General features: G+C 36.7%; 1 protein-coding gene across 3 annotated transcripts in view; it reads right to left on the bottom strand.

The window, feature by feature from the left end:
* LOC118995337 (probable ATP-dependent RNA helicase DDX60) overlaps positions 1–19,805 on the bottom strand; it is a 97,171-nt gene that overhangs the window by 35,085 nt on the left and 42,281 nt on the right. For all 3 annotated transcript variants that reach the window (XM_037058246.1, XM_037058248.1, XM_037058247.1), the window contains exons 18-26: positions 17,820–17,969; positions 14,550–14,669; positions 13,069–13,164; positions 10,150–10,265; positions 9,170–9,312; positions 8,962–9,071; positions 4,146–4,250; positions 3,481–3,609; positions 2,076–2,200 (exon numbers count right to left, since the gene is read on the bottom strand). In XM_037058246.1, the coding sequence (XP_036914141.1) occupies positions 2,076–2,200; positions 3,481–3,609; positions 4,146–4,250; positions 8,962–9,071; positions 9,170–9,312; positions 10,150–10,265; positions 13,069–13,164; positions 14,550–14,669; positions 17,820–17,969 (1,094 nt within the window). The remainder of the gene's footprint in view (positions 1–2,075; positions 2,201–3,480; positions 3,610–4,145; positions 4,251–8,961; positions 9,072–9,169; positions 9,313–10,149; positions 10,266–13,068; positions 13,165–14,549; positions 14,670–17,819; positions 17,970–19,805) is intronic.

Raw genomic sequence — 19,805 nt, 5'->3', positions numbered from 1 at the left:
ACCTCTATTTTGCAGAGGAGAAAATGGAGACATAAAGAGATTAGGTGACCTTGAAGATCCTATACTTTGTATGCAGCAGAGCCTGGCCTCCGATGTTCTTTTTTTAAAAAAATTATTTATTAAAGAGAGGGGAAGGGAGGAAGAAAGAGAGGACGAGAGAAACATCAATGTGCAAGAGATATATCAATTGATTGCCTCTTGTATGCCCCTAACTGAGGACCTGGCCTACAACCAAGGCATGTGCCCTGCCAGGAACTGAACCTGCGACCTTTTGCTTTGCTGGCTGGCATTCAACCCACTGAGTCACACCAGTCAGGGCTCAATGTTCTTAACCCTGACATTACATTGCTTCTCTTTTTACTTGAATGCAAGTTACTATGGCCTATGTATAAATTGTGTATTAAGCAATGCAATTTTCATGATAGTATTTCATTTCTTAAAATAGATCACATGTAAATAATTTTCCTCTAAAATCTCTCTGATAGCCATATTATGGACATCAGCCCTTAATATATTGTATTACTTATGACATAAGTATTGTACTTATGTCATAAGTACAATCTAATTTATCTAATTCTCATCCCAACCCTATGTATTATTTTTTCTATCATCTCATTTTGCAAATGAGAAAACTAGGGCTCAAAACAATTAAGTAGCTCTCTTAAAGTGAGAGAGCTGATAAAGGGCAGAGGCAGATTCCAAACTCGGGCTTGACCAGGAAGAATGCACACACGGATAGGGTCCCTACACTCTAATCTTGCTCCACATGGTTTTTTCCCCAGAGGTCAGACTGGAGAAGGTTGACAGGTGGACTACTACTTGAAGACCTCCCGGAGGTACAGATTGAGTTGTGACAAAGCTTCAGATTTTTTGATGACCTGAGGCTCCTTAAGACTAAATAAAACTGTGTAGGACCAGGGATTTGCATAGCATGCCTTTTTGAGAACCCCAAATTCCATTAAAATGTGTCAAGATTCAACTCTTCAAGCAGAATTGAACCTTAAGTGTTTTTTGTGAAATACTGGGCTTTCCAATATTTTATGTTTACGTATCTATATAAGTGATGAGTTCAGTTATTTTCGGATTTCTATTTTGTAACTAGGCTTCAAGAACTATTCCAGAGGAACTGAATCATCTTTGTAAAGTAGATGAGCTGTGTAACTTCTTGGTGGTTCAGAAATTTATTTTTCTTGTTTTGGCAACAAAGGTACAGAAACAATTTTAGTGCATTTCCCCCAAATACAACCATGTATTCATTATCATCATTATTTTAAATATATATCATAATGATTCATTACCATATGTGTGGCTATGTGTGAACAAATTTCATTAAACTTTGCCACTTGAGCAAGATTCTATGGTCTTAGTTATATAAAGCCTCTATGGCTTAAAGTAGTTTGAAAATGCCTAAAGCAAATAAAGCATTCCATTCTGATCTCAAAATATATGATCATAGTTAATCCAGGATATGATGTTATAAAATTAATATTATCAAAACTAAACTGCTATATTCAATTTGAAGCTGTTTCATGTTATATCAATATAAAATTTATCAAGAGATCAGTGTCTGTAAGTTATAGTTCTCATAACTATAAATCGAAAACAATAAACTTTCCCACCAATAGAGACTCTAGCATATTGTAAGGATGCTTTAATTTTATGTGGGCTACTTGCATGCATAAACATTCTATCTGTTTTGAAAAGAACCTAGGTATTTACTAAACCTAGATATTTACTGAAAGTGGGTATTTAATAAGACCTTGATAATAATACAGTGGTAAAAAGTAAACAAGAAATGGAGAAGGGAACTAAATAAAGAAGGTAATTTGTAATAGTACAAATAAAAAGTGCTTTATTAAGAATTAAACTACAAAGGTATATTTTAAAATATTCATTCTAGTAATAAATGGACACTAAAAATAGTAATAAATACTATATCACAACAGTAAACTTAGTAAAACTTTCCTCAACTTAAAGGAATGAGTACAATACAAATTACAAGCAAAAACAACTTAATTTAAATGACTTATGCCCAATAAATTTAATTTAAACATAAAAGTAAATGCACGACTTACAGAAAAAACAGTGCTGGTAACTTCTCCATTTTCTTCAGCTTTTCAACAAGAAGTGGAAACATCTGTGTCATGTTTTCTGAACTAACAGCCAGATCGGGACTAAGATTCTTCAGGACCATTTTGGCCTGCAGCAATAAATAAATAAATTGTTTAAGTTCTTCAGAATAAAGCAAAGAATTATTACTTTTGACTAAAATATTCTCATTGTTGCCTCATCTCTGTTGCTATGATTTTCTAAAATTATACATGATACAAGAGAATTAATTATATTATAAAACTTAGCAAAAAAGCATCAAAGAAATATACAAATGAATACACAAGAGCACAACAATACAGACATGACATATGTATGTAGACGCGTGTGCACCGTAACATGCAATTGTTCAAGGCAACACAAACCAGCCAGTTTAGCAATTGGTGCTAGTGTCACTAGGCAGGAGGTGGGGTGAGCCAGTTTCTTCATGTCGTACAGAAAAAGCATTTCCAAACACGTTAGAGATTTTTTAATGAAAAAAAAAGAAGCAGAAGAAAATCGAAGTTAATGATATTATGGTTTCAGATGGGGGAGAAAATCTAAGTTAAAATAGTTAAAATTAGGAAAGTCTACTATATGTCACTGCCCCCAAATCACCAACTTTGATACGTGGCCCTACAGCAAACATCAAAATATGAAGACTAGCAACTTCCTTAAAATAACTTATATGAGCCCTACTTATATGTAGGCTTGTTGTTGTTGTTTAATCCTCACTCGAGGACATGCTCATTGATTTTAGGGAGAGAGGGAGGGAAGGAGAGCAATACCAATGCGAGAGGCAAACATCGGAGGGTTGTTTCTCATTCGCGCCCTGCCTGGGGATCAAACCTACGACCTAGGCATGTGCCCTGACTGGGAATCGAACCTGCAGTTCTTTGGTTTACAGAACAATACTTCAACCAGCTGGGCCACATCATCCAGGGCACCCCAGGTTAAGGTTTTAATATACAAATAATTCATACAAATTACAATAATAATTATTTTAAAATTTTACTAAAAAAATCGAGTCAAAAATTCTTCTCAGTTACTGTTAACTGTGATTCCAGTATCTACATGGCCACAGTACCAAGAACACTGACTGACTGTGGGTGACAACTCTATTCTTCCTGTGCCATAACTCCTGTCAGGAACTTGCGGCTTTTGGCACATATTTTAGGAGGCGCATATTTTAGGAGGCACAGAGGAGGAGATAAAGATCAATTTCTTTTCTCTCTTTTTATCCTATCTCAGAATCCAGACTTCATGTTCAGCTTAAAACCCTAAAATGAAAATTAAAGATTAAAAGAAAAACAAAAAAATGGTAATGATTGAGCAATGCAGCTGAAGAAAACAAGAAGATAGCACGCTTCACCAAAAATGTATGGAAATTACCTCCTTTGCATTGCCATTTTTAATCCAATTTGCTAATTCTGCCTTTAAGCTCTCTTCATATTTTCTAGCATCCATCTTCTTAACGACTATTTTATTCTTAAAATGAATGAAGTTCTCTGGACCCAGCTCCTTGAAAAGAAATACCAGAGAATGAAATAAAATCATGCAAGAAAATCAAAGATGTTTCTTAATCATGCATTTCCTTAACAGAATGACAGGCTTCTTGAAAGTGCAGATCCTTGAATGCCTTTTCTCCCCATTGTTTCCAGTACCCAAACTGATTAAATGAAAAAACTCTTCAAAGGAAAGAATGCAGAGCAAAGCCAAACAGATTAAAACTGGCAGCAATTAGGGTAACGAGAAAGGAGGGGCGTTCAATGAAAGAAAATGGAGGTCTATACATCCAAGACATAAGAGGAAACTAAGGTCTCTCAGAAACGGAAAAAAGAAATGCTTTCAGTGACATTCCATGCCATTAAAGTAAAGCACATAATGTTAGAAAGAAGAATGTCTGAGAAGAGGCCATTGTATTTTGGAAAGCGTCCACTGGTCATTTTAAAAGATCAGATGCAAGCCATTAGAAAGCCTAAGATTTTGTCTTTCTGAAAAGTAAAACTGCCACCCACTATAACAGAATGCAAATTAGCTCCATAATTATTACCTACCTGGGCCCGGGGCCAACTTTCCCAGCACTCAAACATGGCGTCATAAAGCTGGATGGTTTCTCGGGGCGAAAGGATCAGATCAGAAGGGAATCCATATCTTTCGATCTATGGTTAAAAGAAAATTGAAATTTTTAATAGTCTTTTTATTTCATCTTCTGTTCACACTTTTGCCTCAGAGTCACTACCACGAACCCAAAGACACTGAAAATGGCACTTTAACTAAAATGTTCAAATGCTGATTAGTGCTAAATGCAAACAAAATGTTAATCAAGAGTGTCCCTAATTTCCTGAAATAGAAAAAAAGGCGTCCCCGAACTTTTTGTGTTATCTCCTAAGATGTTTTCATTCAAATTAGAGTCCTAGGAAGTTAAAATATGTGTGTACTCATTTAGACAAGAAAACAAGACTTCTACCAAGCAGCTGAAACTGGAATTCATTTATGAATATGATTATTTGTTTTAATTACCAAGCAAGGCTAAAACTGACCAATTTCATTGGCTAAAGTCCTAAGATCAGAGCCGGGTCAACTTTAAAATTAAATCTATCAGATCACTTTGAAGACACTCAAGGGAACTTCTCTCCAGGTCACAGACTTGGTTCTGCTTTAAGCCTCTGGATATACAAGTCATTATCTTCTCCACAAGTATCTTAAAAGTATAAATTTTAAAAATCCTGCTCTCAAAAATGTTGCATTGTAGTGTTTTCTACTGGTTTCAACCACTATTGCCATGAATCAATTGCCTGCTAAACTATGATCCCTGAGATGTTAAGAGTCATTCTTCAAAAGAAAAGGCAGGGCTGTGATTTCATAACTGTTTTATTAAATAGGCCTCTTCAAGATTTCACATTGGAAAGGTTAAATCTCAAAGAAGGGACTATAATATGCAGATATCTCCAAAATTATGTGAAAATCGGATACCCGTTTTTTAATAAATAGCTTTTAACAAGTAACAAAACTCAGGTTTGGAAATTCTGGACTGAAAAAAGTGTTCCAAACACAATACAGTTGAAAAAATTTGTTTGGCAGAATGGAAAGTCAGTAGATTCTGAATTCTAGTTCTAATTCCACCTATACATGCTCATTCCTCCTCCATAATATAAAAGCTAAAATATCTGTGCTCTCACCTTACAGACTGGGGTAAAATCAGACGGGATACGTGTATCAACACATGGTTTCATCAACTTATTTATCAATAGATAAATAAGTCCTGAAGATCTAATGTTCACTATAGTGATTATAGACAAATACTGTATTACAAACATCGAATATGCTAAGAGATGAGATCTAATTATTCTCACCAGAAAAAGAAATGATAATTATGTGACTTGATAAAAGTTTTAGCCAAGGCTACAATGACAATCATACTGCAATATGTAAATGAGTCAAATCAACCCACTGTATACCTTCAATCTTATATGTCAAATATATTTTAATTAAAAATCAGTTAGGCTTGTAAAAAACTATAGGGTACAAATAATTGCACAGAATCACCATTTAGTATCTCTTAGTTTAAGCATTAAAAGCTAGCATACACTATGCCAAAATAGTAAACAAATATATTATTTTGGAATGTTAGCATTTTGTTCTCTTATTATTACTACCTGAAAGTGTAGTAATAATAAATGTAATTCCTTCTGTCTAAATTCTAAAATAAATCTAAGAATTATCATAATTTTCAAGACTTAAATCTCTTTCAGTCATCAGAATGCTTATGTATTCTTAGATCTCTTAGCCTTACACTGAAGCCCAAGTTTCCTCATTTCTAAGATGAAGGAAAATTCTGTCTATGATATAGATTTGTTGTAGGAATTAAGTTAGATAACATACATGATAGGCCTAGTAAAATACCTGGCACATGGCCAATGCCTCAACTATTAATATGATTCATTAATTAACTTATAGTGCTTAATTTAAAAATTTATTCTAATAATTCTATGGCCAAAAGCTGGGAATTAAATTTGGTTGTTCTCCACCATACAATAATTAATGAGCCGGCAAAAACTGATCCAGTCTAGATAGAAGAGAAAGAGACATAAAAGGCCATAGTGTATTACAGAATTGCATACTTGAAATGTCATGAACCAATATCACTCCATACATTTAATTTTTAAAAAAGTCATAGATTAGAACCATTCTTCACTTATAAACACAACAGTATTATGCCATGATGTTATTTTTGTATATCACATTGCCTCTAACTCTATAGGCCGTAGTAGACATTGATCCACGCTGAACAGAGCTAGGCAATAATAGTTCTTTCAAGGACTTCCTGGGGACTTCCAGGAGTGGGCAGCTGTCCATGTGTGGCACAATTGGTGGCAAAGGCCAAACTCTGCTCTTTGCCAGAAGTAAGCCTTAAATAGATTGAAGGCAATCCCTTACCTCAGTTACATTAAGGTCAGCTCATTCACTCTGCCCCACTCCTTCCCTTCTGAAACCATTTATCTGATAGGGCTATAGAGGAGAGAGACCACCTATAGAGGAGACCACCAAGGTGGATGGTTCTTCTCCTCATGTTGCCATAATTTGTTTAATTTTTTCTTGCCACTCAGTTCTTTCATACTAATCTGAAGTATAATACACAATGATTTGCTCATTTGGAAAGGTCTCCTTGCTTTTTTCCACTACTACTTTAGGAAGCATCCTATATAAACATGTTACACACACAGTGTCAAAACATATTTAATAACATCTAAGCCTTTGTATTCATCTTGTGTTCCCACTGCAGTCTAGAAGTATTAAAAAGACTCATACAGCAGCATGACCTTTGTAGAAGTCATATGGGGTCAGAGAACACTGTAACTGTCTGCTGCTTTCCAGTTACTCCATTAATAGCCACTGAAAACAGAGGAAAGGCACTTGGACCAAAATGCTAGTCTTGTCAAGTACTCCAAACCACTGGACTCATTACTACTTAACGATAGCCTGCCTTGACCCATCCTACCCAAAATAAATATTTAAAAAAATACTTTGCTGTTTTTAAAATGCCAGATAATGATGGGGGAAAGAAAACAAGAGAGAAAGGAGTACTATTTATGGATTGGCTTATCATCTGTATTTATAGTTTTCAGGTTTGGGTTAAGTCACTGGAATTTTGTCCATACGTTAGTTTTACTTAGATTTTAGATTGGGCCACTGCAACACAAAAACAAAATAGCTGTAACAAAATCCAATTAGAAAATCACAATCATTATGATTCACTCAGGTGCTTTCAGAAGCCATCATAGCCAAAGTTCTATAAGGCAATTCGCATGCATTCAAGTATTTGCTCAACAGACCATTCAGAACACTGGGCTAACCAGAGCTTTCACGGCCATTCCTGAGAATAGGATGAGGCAGCAGGCTCTGGAATCAACTGAGATTGCATCCCAGCACCACTGCTTACTTAAGACAACAGTGAGTGAGTGAATGAGTGAGGGAGTTATTTAAGTTCTCCATGCCTCACCTTCCTCGTTTGTAATGTGCGAGTATTAATATGGCATCCATGCTAAAATTGTTGTGATTGTTAAATAAGGCAACATGCAAAATTCTTAGAACACAGATTAAGTGCACAATTTAGGCTGGCTATCTTTATTTAACTTACATGTGTTAAGCGCTTTTATATATACAGAAGTTCATTACAAACTATAAGGACCCAAAATTTATCTTCAAGGAGTTATTCTAGTAAGATAAAAAGAGACATGTAAACAACCTCAGCAGCAAGCTGGCCATGACTATTGTCAGACGAGAAACACAGAAAAGGTGCTATGGAGAAAAGATTACGTCCAGCTAAGAAAGTCACGGAAGGACTCTAAAGTGGCTTCACATTAGAAGAGCCATAAAAGATAAACAGGTTCTGGACAACTGGCATCTGGCATCTGAGGTGAACCATTTCAGGAATATAAATGATGAGGACACCCAGGTAAGGTACATCGAGTAGAGGTACAGAGAGGACTGTAGAGCCAGGTGATGGGAAATCTTGTAACCCATGCTGGGAGTATGTATTTAGCCATTTCCAGAGGAAAGCCACTAAAGACTGGGCAAAAATCAGAATTATCTTTATGACTCATCTGTCTAAATTATCTGTGTGGATCCAGAAACATTATTTATGCAGAACATAAAAAATGGAACTACTTCCTGTGATGTGTAGTTTCACATGCCTTAAAAATTGTCAGATTAGAAGGCTTGACATGACCATAGAATTTAAAATATATTTAATTTGCCAGATCTTGGAAGACCAACTTTTGACTAACTATCACTTTGAGAAGCAACCACAGGAATAGGATGAAAAAGGAAGAAAAATGCGCAAGAAAAAAAATCAGAAATCTTGCCCCACTCAAACCTTAGCGCCCCAAATGAAGTCCTCTGAAGATGTCCGTATTATTGCTTCACTTCCCAAAAACCATGTTGGGATTACTAAGTTAATGAAAAGTGATTTTCCTTGTTTAACCTAATTCATGGCAATCAAGTTGTCACACACACACTAGATATTGCCCATGTGTATCTGCAGCCACACTAAGAGGAGAATTAGTTTCAGAGGAGCAGACAGATAGACATGGGTGCTAGAAGAAAGGCAATGGACAAAGAAAATATCCAAGAATAAGTAGAATTAACCAAAACACTTCAGGATGAAATTTTCAATCATTTTTAAGTTTTGTGGATGCAGACAACATCACAGAACCCCTGAAAACGATGACTGTTACTTTTAAAACTAGGGTTAAATCCCTGTTATACAGTATCTATACCTTCATTCTTATAAGTGTCAAGGAGGCATCTTTTCAACTGGGATATGTACTTTATATCACTCAGAGCAAATACGGCGGAAGTATTACTTACATGATCTGTCGTGAGCACGGCGCATGGGTGAAAATGTTCAAAATGAATCTCATTGTGTTTTACTGAACATACATGCTTCTCTAAATCATTGTATCTCTCTCCGTACAGCACTGAAAATGAAGGGCAAGAATTTCCAAATGAGCGAACTCACAGTGACTGGAATAATTTAAAATAAAGAATAAGACCCCCATGAACACACCAAACATACCAAGTCTAACTTTATATGATTGCTTCCTTTGAGAATAGTCTTTGTGGTAACTGGCACGAGAGCCAGAACTTCTTTTAGCAGCAATGTTTTGTTCTATGACACTGTCTGCTTGTTTCCAGTAGCGTTTCACTGATTGCAGCCACCTTAAAAAAGAAACGGACATATTATTGAGGCAGAATATGAAACTACTTTCTGTGACATCACATACTTTTAATAAAGCAAATGCCATGTGTCTGAAACACTACACTTAAGGTAATAGGCCCCGGAACCTGACAAACTGAGATTGAATCCCAGCCTCCTCACTACTGGCTGTGACTCTCACTACATCACTTAATCTCTCTATGCCTTATTTTCTACACTTTAAAATGGAAATAATAATAGTAGTGTTGGGAATGCTATTTAATAGTAGTAATGGAAGTAGTAAATCATAAGGTTGTTGGGAATGTAAAGCAAATCAATGCATGCAAAGCACTTAGAACAGTAACTAGCATATTGGTGTCTTGGATCTAATGGTTATTATTAGTGGGTAAAAATATAGCCCAATGACAAAATGATATGGGGCTTTAAACTAATAAGTCTTTGCTATCTTTCTAAACACATAGAAAACGGGACAATACAAGAAATATCAAGGTCCATGAGAGAGTATGTCAATATTCCATTTTATTTTTTTTCTTGGTAAAGGACAAAAACCCATAATTGATTACTTCTGGGGAACCTTTTTGAGGTGTGCGGGGAATTTCTTACTCGGCTGCAGGTCTAGCTGAAAGAGCCCTTGATTTCCCTCATAGCGTACAGCTCTGCTCCGCACCTGCCAGGAGGTGCTAGCGAGACTCTGTCCTTGAATATCCACAGATAAGTTAACAAATTCACAAGGACATTATGAAGTATTTCAGAACCCATATGGAAAGTATGATGTGCAAAAGAATGTTTAATGTTCAAAAGAAAAAACTGTATTATCCCAATCGGAACCCACTGCGTACTCAGTAAGGTGTTCGGGATTGCTGATTGTAGCTGAAAGGGCCAGAAAGGGACATCGGATCATGACGAGGAGATGCTCCCAAATTTCTGCTCCAATTTCTCCCCCGAGACAATGGACCTATTAAAAACAAAATTTCTCCATTACAAAGTTAATTTAAAAATAAAACATGAAAACAGACACAGAAGGCTGAATTGTCATACCTAGTTTCCTCTGTTACCTTTAATCAACTATGCCAAATTTATATATATATATAATATATACACTATACCTTTTATATATGATCTATAATATATAAAATATATAACATATAATATGTAAAATATGTAAGATACATATATAAGATATATAAGGTCTATTTATGTATTATATATATATGAAAATTCAGGCAACAAAAAATCTTGACATATACATTTTCCCCAATCCCAATAACCATCCATTAATAATTCCTCCTTATCCTACTTCCAAAAATCATTTAGAAGTCTATGCATTTCTCTCCAGGCTTACTGCCAACCAAGTCACCATCTCAGCTGCCCAGCACAGTATCCTCCTGTGTTCCCAGCTCCCCCTCCCCTACATTCTTCTCATCACGGCCAAAATGAGGTATCTAGAAGGTAAATTAGATTAGGCCATGCCCCTAATTAACTTATTCAATGTCCTTCCATCACTTGTGGAACAAATGTGAAGTCCTTAACAAGGTGTAAAATGCCTAACATACTTTGGCCCCTTCTGGCCTCTCCAGCTTCATCTCAAGCCATTCTTTCCCATCTTGCTTCCGATTTTTTCCAGACACACTGGCCTTTTCTTTATTCCTTGAACATAACTTTCCTATTCAGAGCGTTGACATATATTGTTCCCTCTGCTTATAATGCTCTTGTTCCCTCTTTTCAACCTGTATTAACATCAGCTTCATGTCACTCTACTAGAAAGACTTTTCTGACTGTCTGTTCCAAGAGTTGTCCTCCTAGGGCCTCCCTGCCATTACCACAGTCATGGTCATCATAGCCCCTCCATTTTCACCCCAACATGTACCAATGTGGGCTGGCATAGCCATTTGTGTGCTTAATTGTTTAATTATCTTTGCCGCATTACTCTGTGACCTTAGACCTTGGCATTCCCAGCACCAATAGTGCCTGGCAGTGTGGAGGCACTCCTTAAATATTTGCTGAATAAATAAATCAATGTCCTTTGACCAAATAAAACAAATTGAAATAGATTCAGGGAAGATTCTCAAATGTGGTCTTATTTAAACAGATTAAAGCATGACACCTGGCAATTAATTAGAAAAGACTTAAGATAATTAAACGGTTTTTCCACCACCCACTTGGCTTTTCCCTGGTCCAATAATATACCACTCTGCCAATACAAACTCTGAGCTTGTAGTAGACAGCTCATTTCACTGACCCCTACCAGAATGTCAGCCTTCACAACCTTTCAACTGTACCCTTACATGAAAATGTTCATAGTTTTGAGGTTAGAGTACAAATCAAGGTTCTAGATTGAGAAGATCAATTTGTTGGATGTTTTTTGAACAGGAATGTTCAAGGCCTTCCAGATGCAATACTTACAGCTTAACCAAAAATTTGTGTCAAACAAACCAGAAGCACAGCCTGCTTGGTAGCTCTAAATTTATAACCAGAAAAGTTAAGTTAAATAGAGACATCATCTTTTTCCCCTTTAAACTGAAAATTCCTTGGAACAATGGAATGTATCCTTTTACAATGTTTTAAGTTTCTTTGAGTAAATATTCCTAATAATACTGCTATAAAATGTTATCAATGTCTTCCACTTCCCCCTATAAATCGACAATGGTCTCGAGTTCCATTGTATTTGTCCAATGGAGAGCCTTGGCAAGTGATCAGAAAAAGGGAGGGGAATAAGAATGAGGTCTTTATTGGCTCCCTGCCTGGAATGTTACCTTGAGCCAGCTACGCCCCTCAACTAGAGTTATGGCTCCTCACATGTGGCCAACTCCATCAGAATCTCCTTTTGAGTCTAAGTATCTGCTTCTTTGCCTGTCCCTTTAAACCTAGGGGGAAGCTACCAGCTCTGAATTATTGCCCCAAACTTTATATTGTCCTCAGGTACACCTTTGGAAAACACTCTTCTCGAGTTGTATTTTTTTTATTTTTTTATTTTTTAAATATATTTTATTGATCATGCCATTATAGTTGTTCTATCCCCCCCTTCATTCCCCATCCACCCTGCACACCCGCTCCCCCACCATTCCCCCCTTTAGTTTATGACCACGTGTCTCAAGTTCTTTAGATTCTATATTTCCCATACTATTCTTGCCCACCCCCCTAACTATTTTCTACCTACCATCTATGCTACTTATTTTCTGTATCTTCTCCCCTCTTCTCTTCCTCCCACTCCCCTGTTGCTAACCCTCCATGTGGTCTTCATTTCTATGGTTCCACCCCTGATCTAGCTGTCCTCTTGGTTTGCTTTTGTTTTAGGTGTGGTTGTTAATAACAGCTTTTGTTTTAGGACAATTATCGAGTTCTATTTTTAAGTGTGCCATGGTTTCAGCTGGAACCATGATTGATAAAATAACTCATATAAGTGACATCATTATTAGAGCCCAAATTCTTTGCTTTAGAGATTAAAGATTGAATTTTGACATCTGTGGAAAGTGTATGCCACAGTGGTTATTTTGGTTCCTCTGAAACAGTAGTCACACCAATGACGGATTTCTCCCCCAAACAGAGCTCTGCAACACACTCCAATACGCCCTACTGCGTTACAACAGGAAAATGGAGCCACGAGATTGAGTAGGATTCACTGGGAAAACCATTCAGAAGGAAGTGCCATCCAAATCCGAACTCCATACAAAGGGACAAATATCCTGAAGCCCCAAAGATCTTCATTCTATGTTCAAGTTCACTAGAAAATTAACCCAGAGAAATAACACTAGGTCTACCTCATCAAATATAACGTATCTGATCCTTTTCACCCATTTTTGGCGATGAGGAGCTAACAGCAGAATTTCAAGGCAGGCAGGCACTGTAATAAGAACCTAAAATAAAGGACATTGTATAAACAAATATTTTGAGCATTCACTATGCACACACATAGTTATAAGAAAATAAAAGACAGAATTCCTGAACAAATCCACTGATACATAGGATATAACATTACTTCTGAGAGTGTTTCATTAAAATTGTGATATATTCGTTGGAACCTTATGAAATTGCAATTCTACAGGTCAGAATGGTAAATATCCGATTTGAAATTTAAATTCTCATTTATGAGTATTCAAAGTAATACAAGTAGAAAGAGTTCATCATCACAGGTTTAGAGGTTCACTTTTTCAAAATCTCCCCGTGAGATACAGCTCAGGCCGAAAAACGTTCATGGAGAATAAACAAGGATGGAAGTGTGGGGAAGCAAGACCGGGCAAAGGGAGAGCTGAAGTTCAAAATAGGCCTGAGGATGCCCAAACCAGCCCGGCTTAGAGTTCTAGAGTGAATACTGGCTGTCACAGCAATTCCATGTGCAGCCATAATGGCCCAGTGTCTATACCCCCACCTAGCTCAGTGGGGATACAAACTAAGGAGCCAGAACTGGGGGAATGGGCAGCTGGCATTTGTCTTGACCACACTTCCACATCTGAGCAGCAAGTCCTTCCCTGAAAGACGATCTGGGTAGCACGTCTCCATGTCTGCTGTGCAATGTTCTATAATCATGTTTCTACTTGTTGTTTAGTCTTAATTGCTTAGCTATGAGTTCAAAAAGGAAAAAAAACTGTCTAGGATTTACTTAACACCCAATTTTCTAACCATTAAACAACATTTAAAAGATGACAGTGAGTATCCTATTCACCAAGAAAATGAGAGAATTTTACTCAATCAAGAAAAAGGAATTCTGGCCCTGGCTGGCGTAGCTCAGTGGATTGAGCACGGGCCTGCGAACCAGACGATCGCGGTTCGATTCCCAGCCAGGGCAGATGCCTAGGTTGCAGGCCGGTTCTTTGCAGGCCAACTACCAGCAGGGGACGCACAAAAGGCAACCATACATTGATGTTTCTCTCCCTCTCTCCTTCCCCTCTAAAGATATATAAATAAATAAAGTCTTTAAAAAAAAGAAAGAAAAAGGAATTCTGATTGGAAACTGTCATTTCTTAATTTTTTATAACATTGGGTTAATTCGTATCATTTGGAACCAAGTTATAAACCAAGATGATGCAAGGAACTGTAAATGAAATCTGAAATCAAAATGTAAGTGTCCACCTGTTATTCACTCTTTAAAATGTGTCAGTATTAAAATTTCTCTAAAGACACTTCATCTTTGGTAAACTCAGTAAAATAACTTCCCTCAGGCCCTGTGGAGATGTTGCATTTTTCATGAAAGACACGTAGATACTGTCGTCTAACTTGAAACAAGAGCATTCATACAGCCTACCTGGCAGTTCAGGGCATCATGACGATAGTCCCTTGTGAAAACCCCACACAGGCATTCGCCATCTGGCATAGTTTTGGTGTAACGATTCTGCACAGTTGCTGCCACTTGGTTAACAAGGGCCTAATGGACGAGGAAATGGATCCATTAGTCACATACTAAAGTACAGGTAAAACCTCAGAGAACTCAGGGACTATATGAAAATATATGCTGCTATGAATGCAGAAAGCTTAACGGCTGCTCTCACATATTCATCTACTGTAAATGCACTGGTGTGCTCTCTTTAAGATATTTTACTAAGCATGTGAACCTCATTGATAAACCTCGACATAAAGTAAAATGGGAAAAATGGCTTCATCAGGAGGGAAAAACAGAGAATGCTGTTCAGACACCAGGAAAAAGAAAAACAGCTGGTATCTGAATGACCAAAGTTTAGAAATAATTGGGAGCCCGCTATAGAGGAAAGGTCAAATGAGAGACAGTCAAGGTACCTTTGTGGTTCTTATATCTGGGGACTTCCCCCAGACACCTTAAGTCTGAATATAGACACAAGGAAGTAGAACCATGCTCTGGATCAACCATGTAGCCCGGTCAGTAGAATCTGAATATGTGTAAACCTTTGAACATCTCTCTATTTCACACTTTATGCCATAGTAAAATACACATAGATTAAAATGTAAACTTTAAAACATAAGCATAAAAGTAATAAGAAGTAAACATTTCAGCCCTAGCGCTGTGGCTCAGTGGATTGTGTACTGGCCTGCAAACCACAGGGTTGCCAGTTCAATTCCTAGTTAGGGCACATGCATGCATTGCGGGCCAGGTCCCTAGTTGGGGGTGCGCAAGATGCCACCACACATTGATGTTTCTCTCACTTTCCCTCTCCCTCCCTTCTGCTCTCCCTAAATATAAATAAATAAATGAACTGTCGAGATGAAAAGGCCTGGTCTTGCGAACTTGCCATTAATTTTAAAAATCATTTTAATCATTTTAAAAATAAACATTTCATGTATTTTATATACTTGAGCACACATGGAAAAGCTAAATGAAAATATTGCTATCATGCCCTGGCTGGTGTGGTTTAGCGCAGGGATGTCAAACTGATTTTTACCAGGGGACACATCAGCCTTGTGGCTGCCTTTGTAAGGGTCAAATGTAATTTCAACTCCTTAACAACTAAGAAATAGTTACATTTCTATAGTCCTAAAATTATATTTGGCCCTGTGAAGGCAACCACAAGGCTGATGTGGCCCTCAGTGAAAATGAGTTTGACACCCCTGGCTTAGAGGCTTGAGCACCAGCCTGTGAACCAAAGGGTTGCCAGTTCAAGTCCAAATTAGGGCATGTGCTTGGGTTGTGGGCCAGGTCCCCAGTTGGGGGCATGCAAGAGATAACTGATTGATGTATCTCTCACAAATACCAATGTTTCTCTCCCTCTCTTTCTCCCTTTCTTCCTCTCTGTCTAAAAATAATAAATCTTTAAAATAAGAAAATATTGATATCACTACACAAAAATATTAACACAATGTAATCATTACTATAACCTAATATAAAAAAGACAAAATTGCAAATGTATATTCATAATAATTTAAAGAGAAATGGTATACTAACTATACACATTTCTGATAAATTAATAAAAAGACATTGCCTACCCCCCAAAAGAAATAGTCCAATGAATCCACGAGTGGTTCATGAATAAAAAATATGAAGACCCAAATCTCACATAATGATCCCAAATCACTAGTAAACACAAAAATGCAAATTTAAATGTGAAACAAAAGTTTTCATCTATCAGTACTGCAAACTTTCTCAATGATTATAAGAACTTGAAAAAAGAGCCCTGGCTGGTGTAGCTCAGTGGATTGAGCATGGGCCTGCGAACCACACGATCACAGTTCAATTCCCAGTCAGGGCACTTGCCTGGGTTGCAGGCCAGTTCCCAGCAGGGGGCTCATGAGAGGCAACCATACATTGATAATTCTCTCCTTCTCTCCTTCCCTTCCCCTCTAAAGATAAATAAATAAAAAGAATTAAATTTAAAAAAAAGAACTTGAAAAAAATGAATTTACCCTGCCACATACTGCCAGTGGAATAAAAATAGATCTAAACTTTTAGCAGAGTAATTTGGCAATATTTATTGTGTTAACTTATCAAATCCACTTCTAGTAAACTTAATTTTTCTTGATATATTTTATTAATTTCTGACAATGAGCGCTTATTGGTTTTATAAACATAAAAAACCAAAATACTACAATAAAAACTAAAGTGTGAATTACAACTAATATATTGACCAGTTTGGTTCAGAGGCTGACCACAAGTCACTCAACACTGCACATTTTCTCAGAAAATAAAAGAGAGTCTGAATTTATATTAATCTGTACATTTATCCCAACTAAATTTGCCTTTCTTGATTGTAATCCCATTTAAAACAAGGGGTTGTAAAACAAGTTGTGTAAATCAGACTTTCTCCTAAATGACCAAAATCATACTTCTGGTTTTTAGCTTGACATTTTGAGTTCTACACAAAAACCAAATATTACAAAACAGCCTGGCTTGAGAAAGAGGGCAGGCACTATGGCCAATGGTAGCTGAGATAAATCCCATGACTCTGCAGAGGCCATAGGAGGTTGTTTAGTGACTCAGCATTGCCCAGCAAGGTGTGGGCACTGCTCTCAATCCAAGCATTGGATTGAGTGTTGAATGGCAAGTTCGCAAGACCAGGCTTTTTCATCTCAACAGTTCTAAGGAAATTATTATTTTGGACTCTGAAACTAAAAAGAGAAAATGCAAGTTAAAATAAATTACATCATAAAAACACAGAACAGATTTGGTTGCCAGAGGTAGGGATGCGGGGGAGGTGGATGAAATGGGTAAAGGTAGTGAAAAGGTACAGACTCTCAGACGTAAGATAAAATGTTTGGGAGCTGTAATGTCCATCACGGGGACAATGGTTCACAATGCTGTATTGTGTACCTGAAAGTTGCTAAAAGAGGAGATCTTAAAAGTTTATATTATAAGAAAAAAATGTAACTATTTGACACGATGGATATTAACTAAACTTATCGTGGTATTTATTTCACAACATATACATATGGCAAATCATTATAAGAACTATCATCTTAAATAGTACAATATCATATGTCAATTATAGCTCAGTAAAACTGGACAGTGGGTAAATAAAAAATGAAACAAATTCACCACTTGACTACATGTATTATTTAAAAAGAGGAGGTTCAAGAATGAAAGGGCAAATTAAAGTCCCTTGAGCACTACCTTGGTTGGTGCAACATACACCACGACCCCTTCTTGGCTCTCCTTCAGCACTTTCTCCATGCAGTAGTAGGAGACGTAGGTTTTGCCTGAGGACGTTGGGGCAACAATCACGGCTGATTCATTATTATCCACAACATCAAGGAGCTCCCGCTGCAGGGTTCAGAGCACCGTTTGTGTCAGTGACGGGAAGAGCATGCCACCAAAACAAATACATCAGTATGCTTTCAAACTAATTTTCTGAACCTCAAAAGGAATGATCAGGAGTTGCAAACCATGAAGAGATGTATGGGAAAATCTGAAGAATTTAGGATACGCTTTCAGAAGAGAGAACTGTTATGCTTTTGAGCAACTAAAGGTATGTTTGTGAAAAATGGGAAGTGACTTCAAATAAAATATCTCATTATTAAGACCTTTTCTCTAATTATTTGTCATTGATAAAGTACCGACTGGTTTTGAGAAATTTAGTTCTAAGAAGTAGCCAATATGTATTTTTATGATGGTACAAAAGCAACAGAGAAAAAAACAATTCATTATTTTATTACTTATCTTCTAATTCCTATACAGAACAAAAATTCCTGTACCTACTTTGAAGGGCATGTGAGATCTTCACCACTTTTCAGCCTATTCTTTTATTCATCAAAATGGTGACTACTCAGAGAAGCCTGTATGGTGGGAGGTATCTGGAAAAAAACACCCAGATTCCCAGTGTGCACATTCTCTTAATCTAGGTCCACTCTGGGACACACCTTGGAGCGAAGGGACCATCACAAGAATCACAGTGTCTGTGAGATTAATGAAGAGAACTTGACTGCCATGTATTTTCCACTGAAGTGAGCACTGGTTCTCCTGCTTCCCCACCATCATCAACTTAAGAAAGATAAAGCAATACCAAGCATGACCCACCAAAATGGTGTGAAACTGGAAATCAATTACACAAAGAAAAGTGGAAAATTTACAGGTATGGAAAGATTAAAACACATGCTACTCAATAACCAATGGGTCAAAGAATAAATCAAAAGAAAAATAATTTGAGACAAATAAAAATTTCAATATAGCATATCAAATTTATGAGATGCAGCAAAAGAAGTAGATAGCAATAATGACTCCACCAAAAATTGCTAGAACTAATCAATGAATTAAGTTGTAGGATACAAAATCAACACACAAAACTTGTTGTATTTTTATATATTAACAACAAGTTACCAGAGAAATTAAGAGAATAAGCTCATTTACAATCGTATCAAAAGAACAAAATACTGAGAAATAAATTTAACCAAGGAAGTGAAAGATCTATACACTTAAAACTACAAGACATTAATGAAAGAAGATACAAATAAATATAAAGATACTTTATGCACATAAATTAGAAGAATTGATATTGTTAACATGTCCATATTACCCAAAACAATCTACACATTCAATGCAATTCTTATCAAAATTCCGGTGCCATTTTTCACAGGAATAAAATACACAATCCTAAAATTTGTATGCAACCACAAAGGACCCTGACTAGCCAAAGCAACCTTGAGAAAGAACAAAGTTGGAGGCATCATGCTTCCTGATTTCAAACTATATTATAGAGCTGTATCAGCCAAAAGAGAATGGCATTGGCAGAAAAACAGACACGCAAATCAGTGGAACAGAATGAAAAGCTAAGAATAAACCCATGCATACACGGTCAATTAATCTACGAAAAAGGAGCCAAGAACGTGCAATGGGGAAAGGACAGTCTCATCAATAACTGGTGTTTGGAAAACTGGACAGCCACAAGCAAAAGACTGAAAATGAACCACTGTCTTATACCACACACAAAAATTAACTGAAAATGAATTAAAGGCTTAAATTTAGGACCTGAAACCATAAAATTCCTTGAAGAAAACATAGGTGTTAAGTTTCCTGACATAGGACTTGGCAATGATTTTCTCAATCTGTCATCAAAAACAAAGTCAACAAAAGTAGATACAAGTTGGACCACATCAAACTAAA

The sequence above is a fragment of the Sturnira hondurensis genome, unplaced genomic scaffold (genome assembly GCF_014824575.4).
Source record: "Sturnira hondurensis isolate 20B ecotype Veracruz unplaced genomic scaffold, ASM1482457v3 Scaffold0010128, whole genome shotgun sequence".
NCBI classification, from domain to species: Eukaryota; Metazoa; Chordata; class Mammalia; order Chiroptera; family Phyllostomidae; genus Sturnira; species Sturnira hondurensis.
Note: the sequence above shows the minus strand (reverse complement) of the source record. Positions and strands in the feature narration are given on the sequence as shown.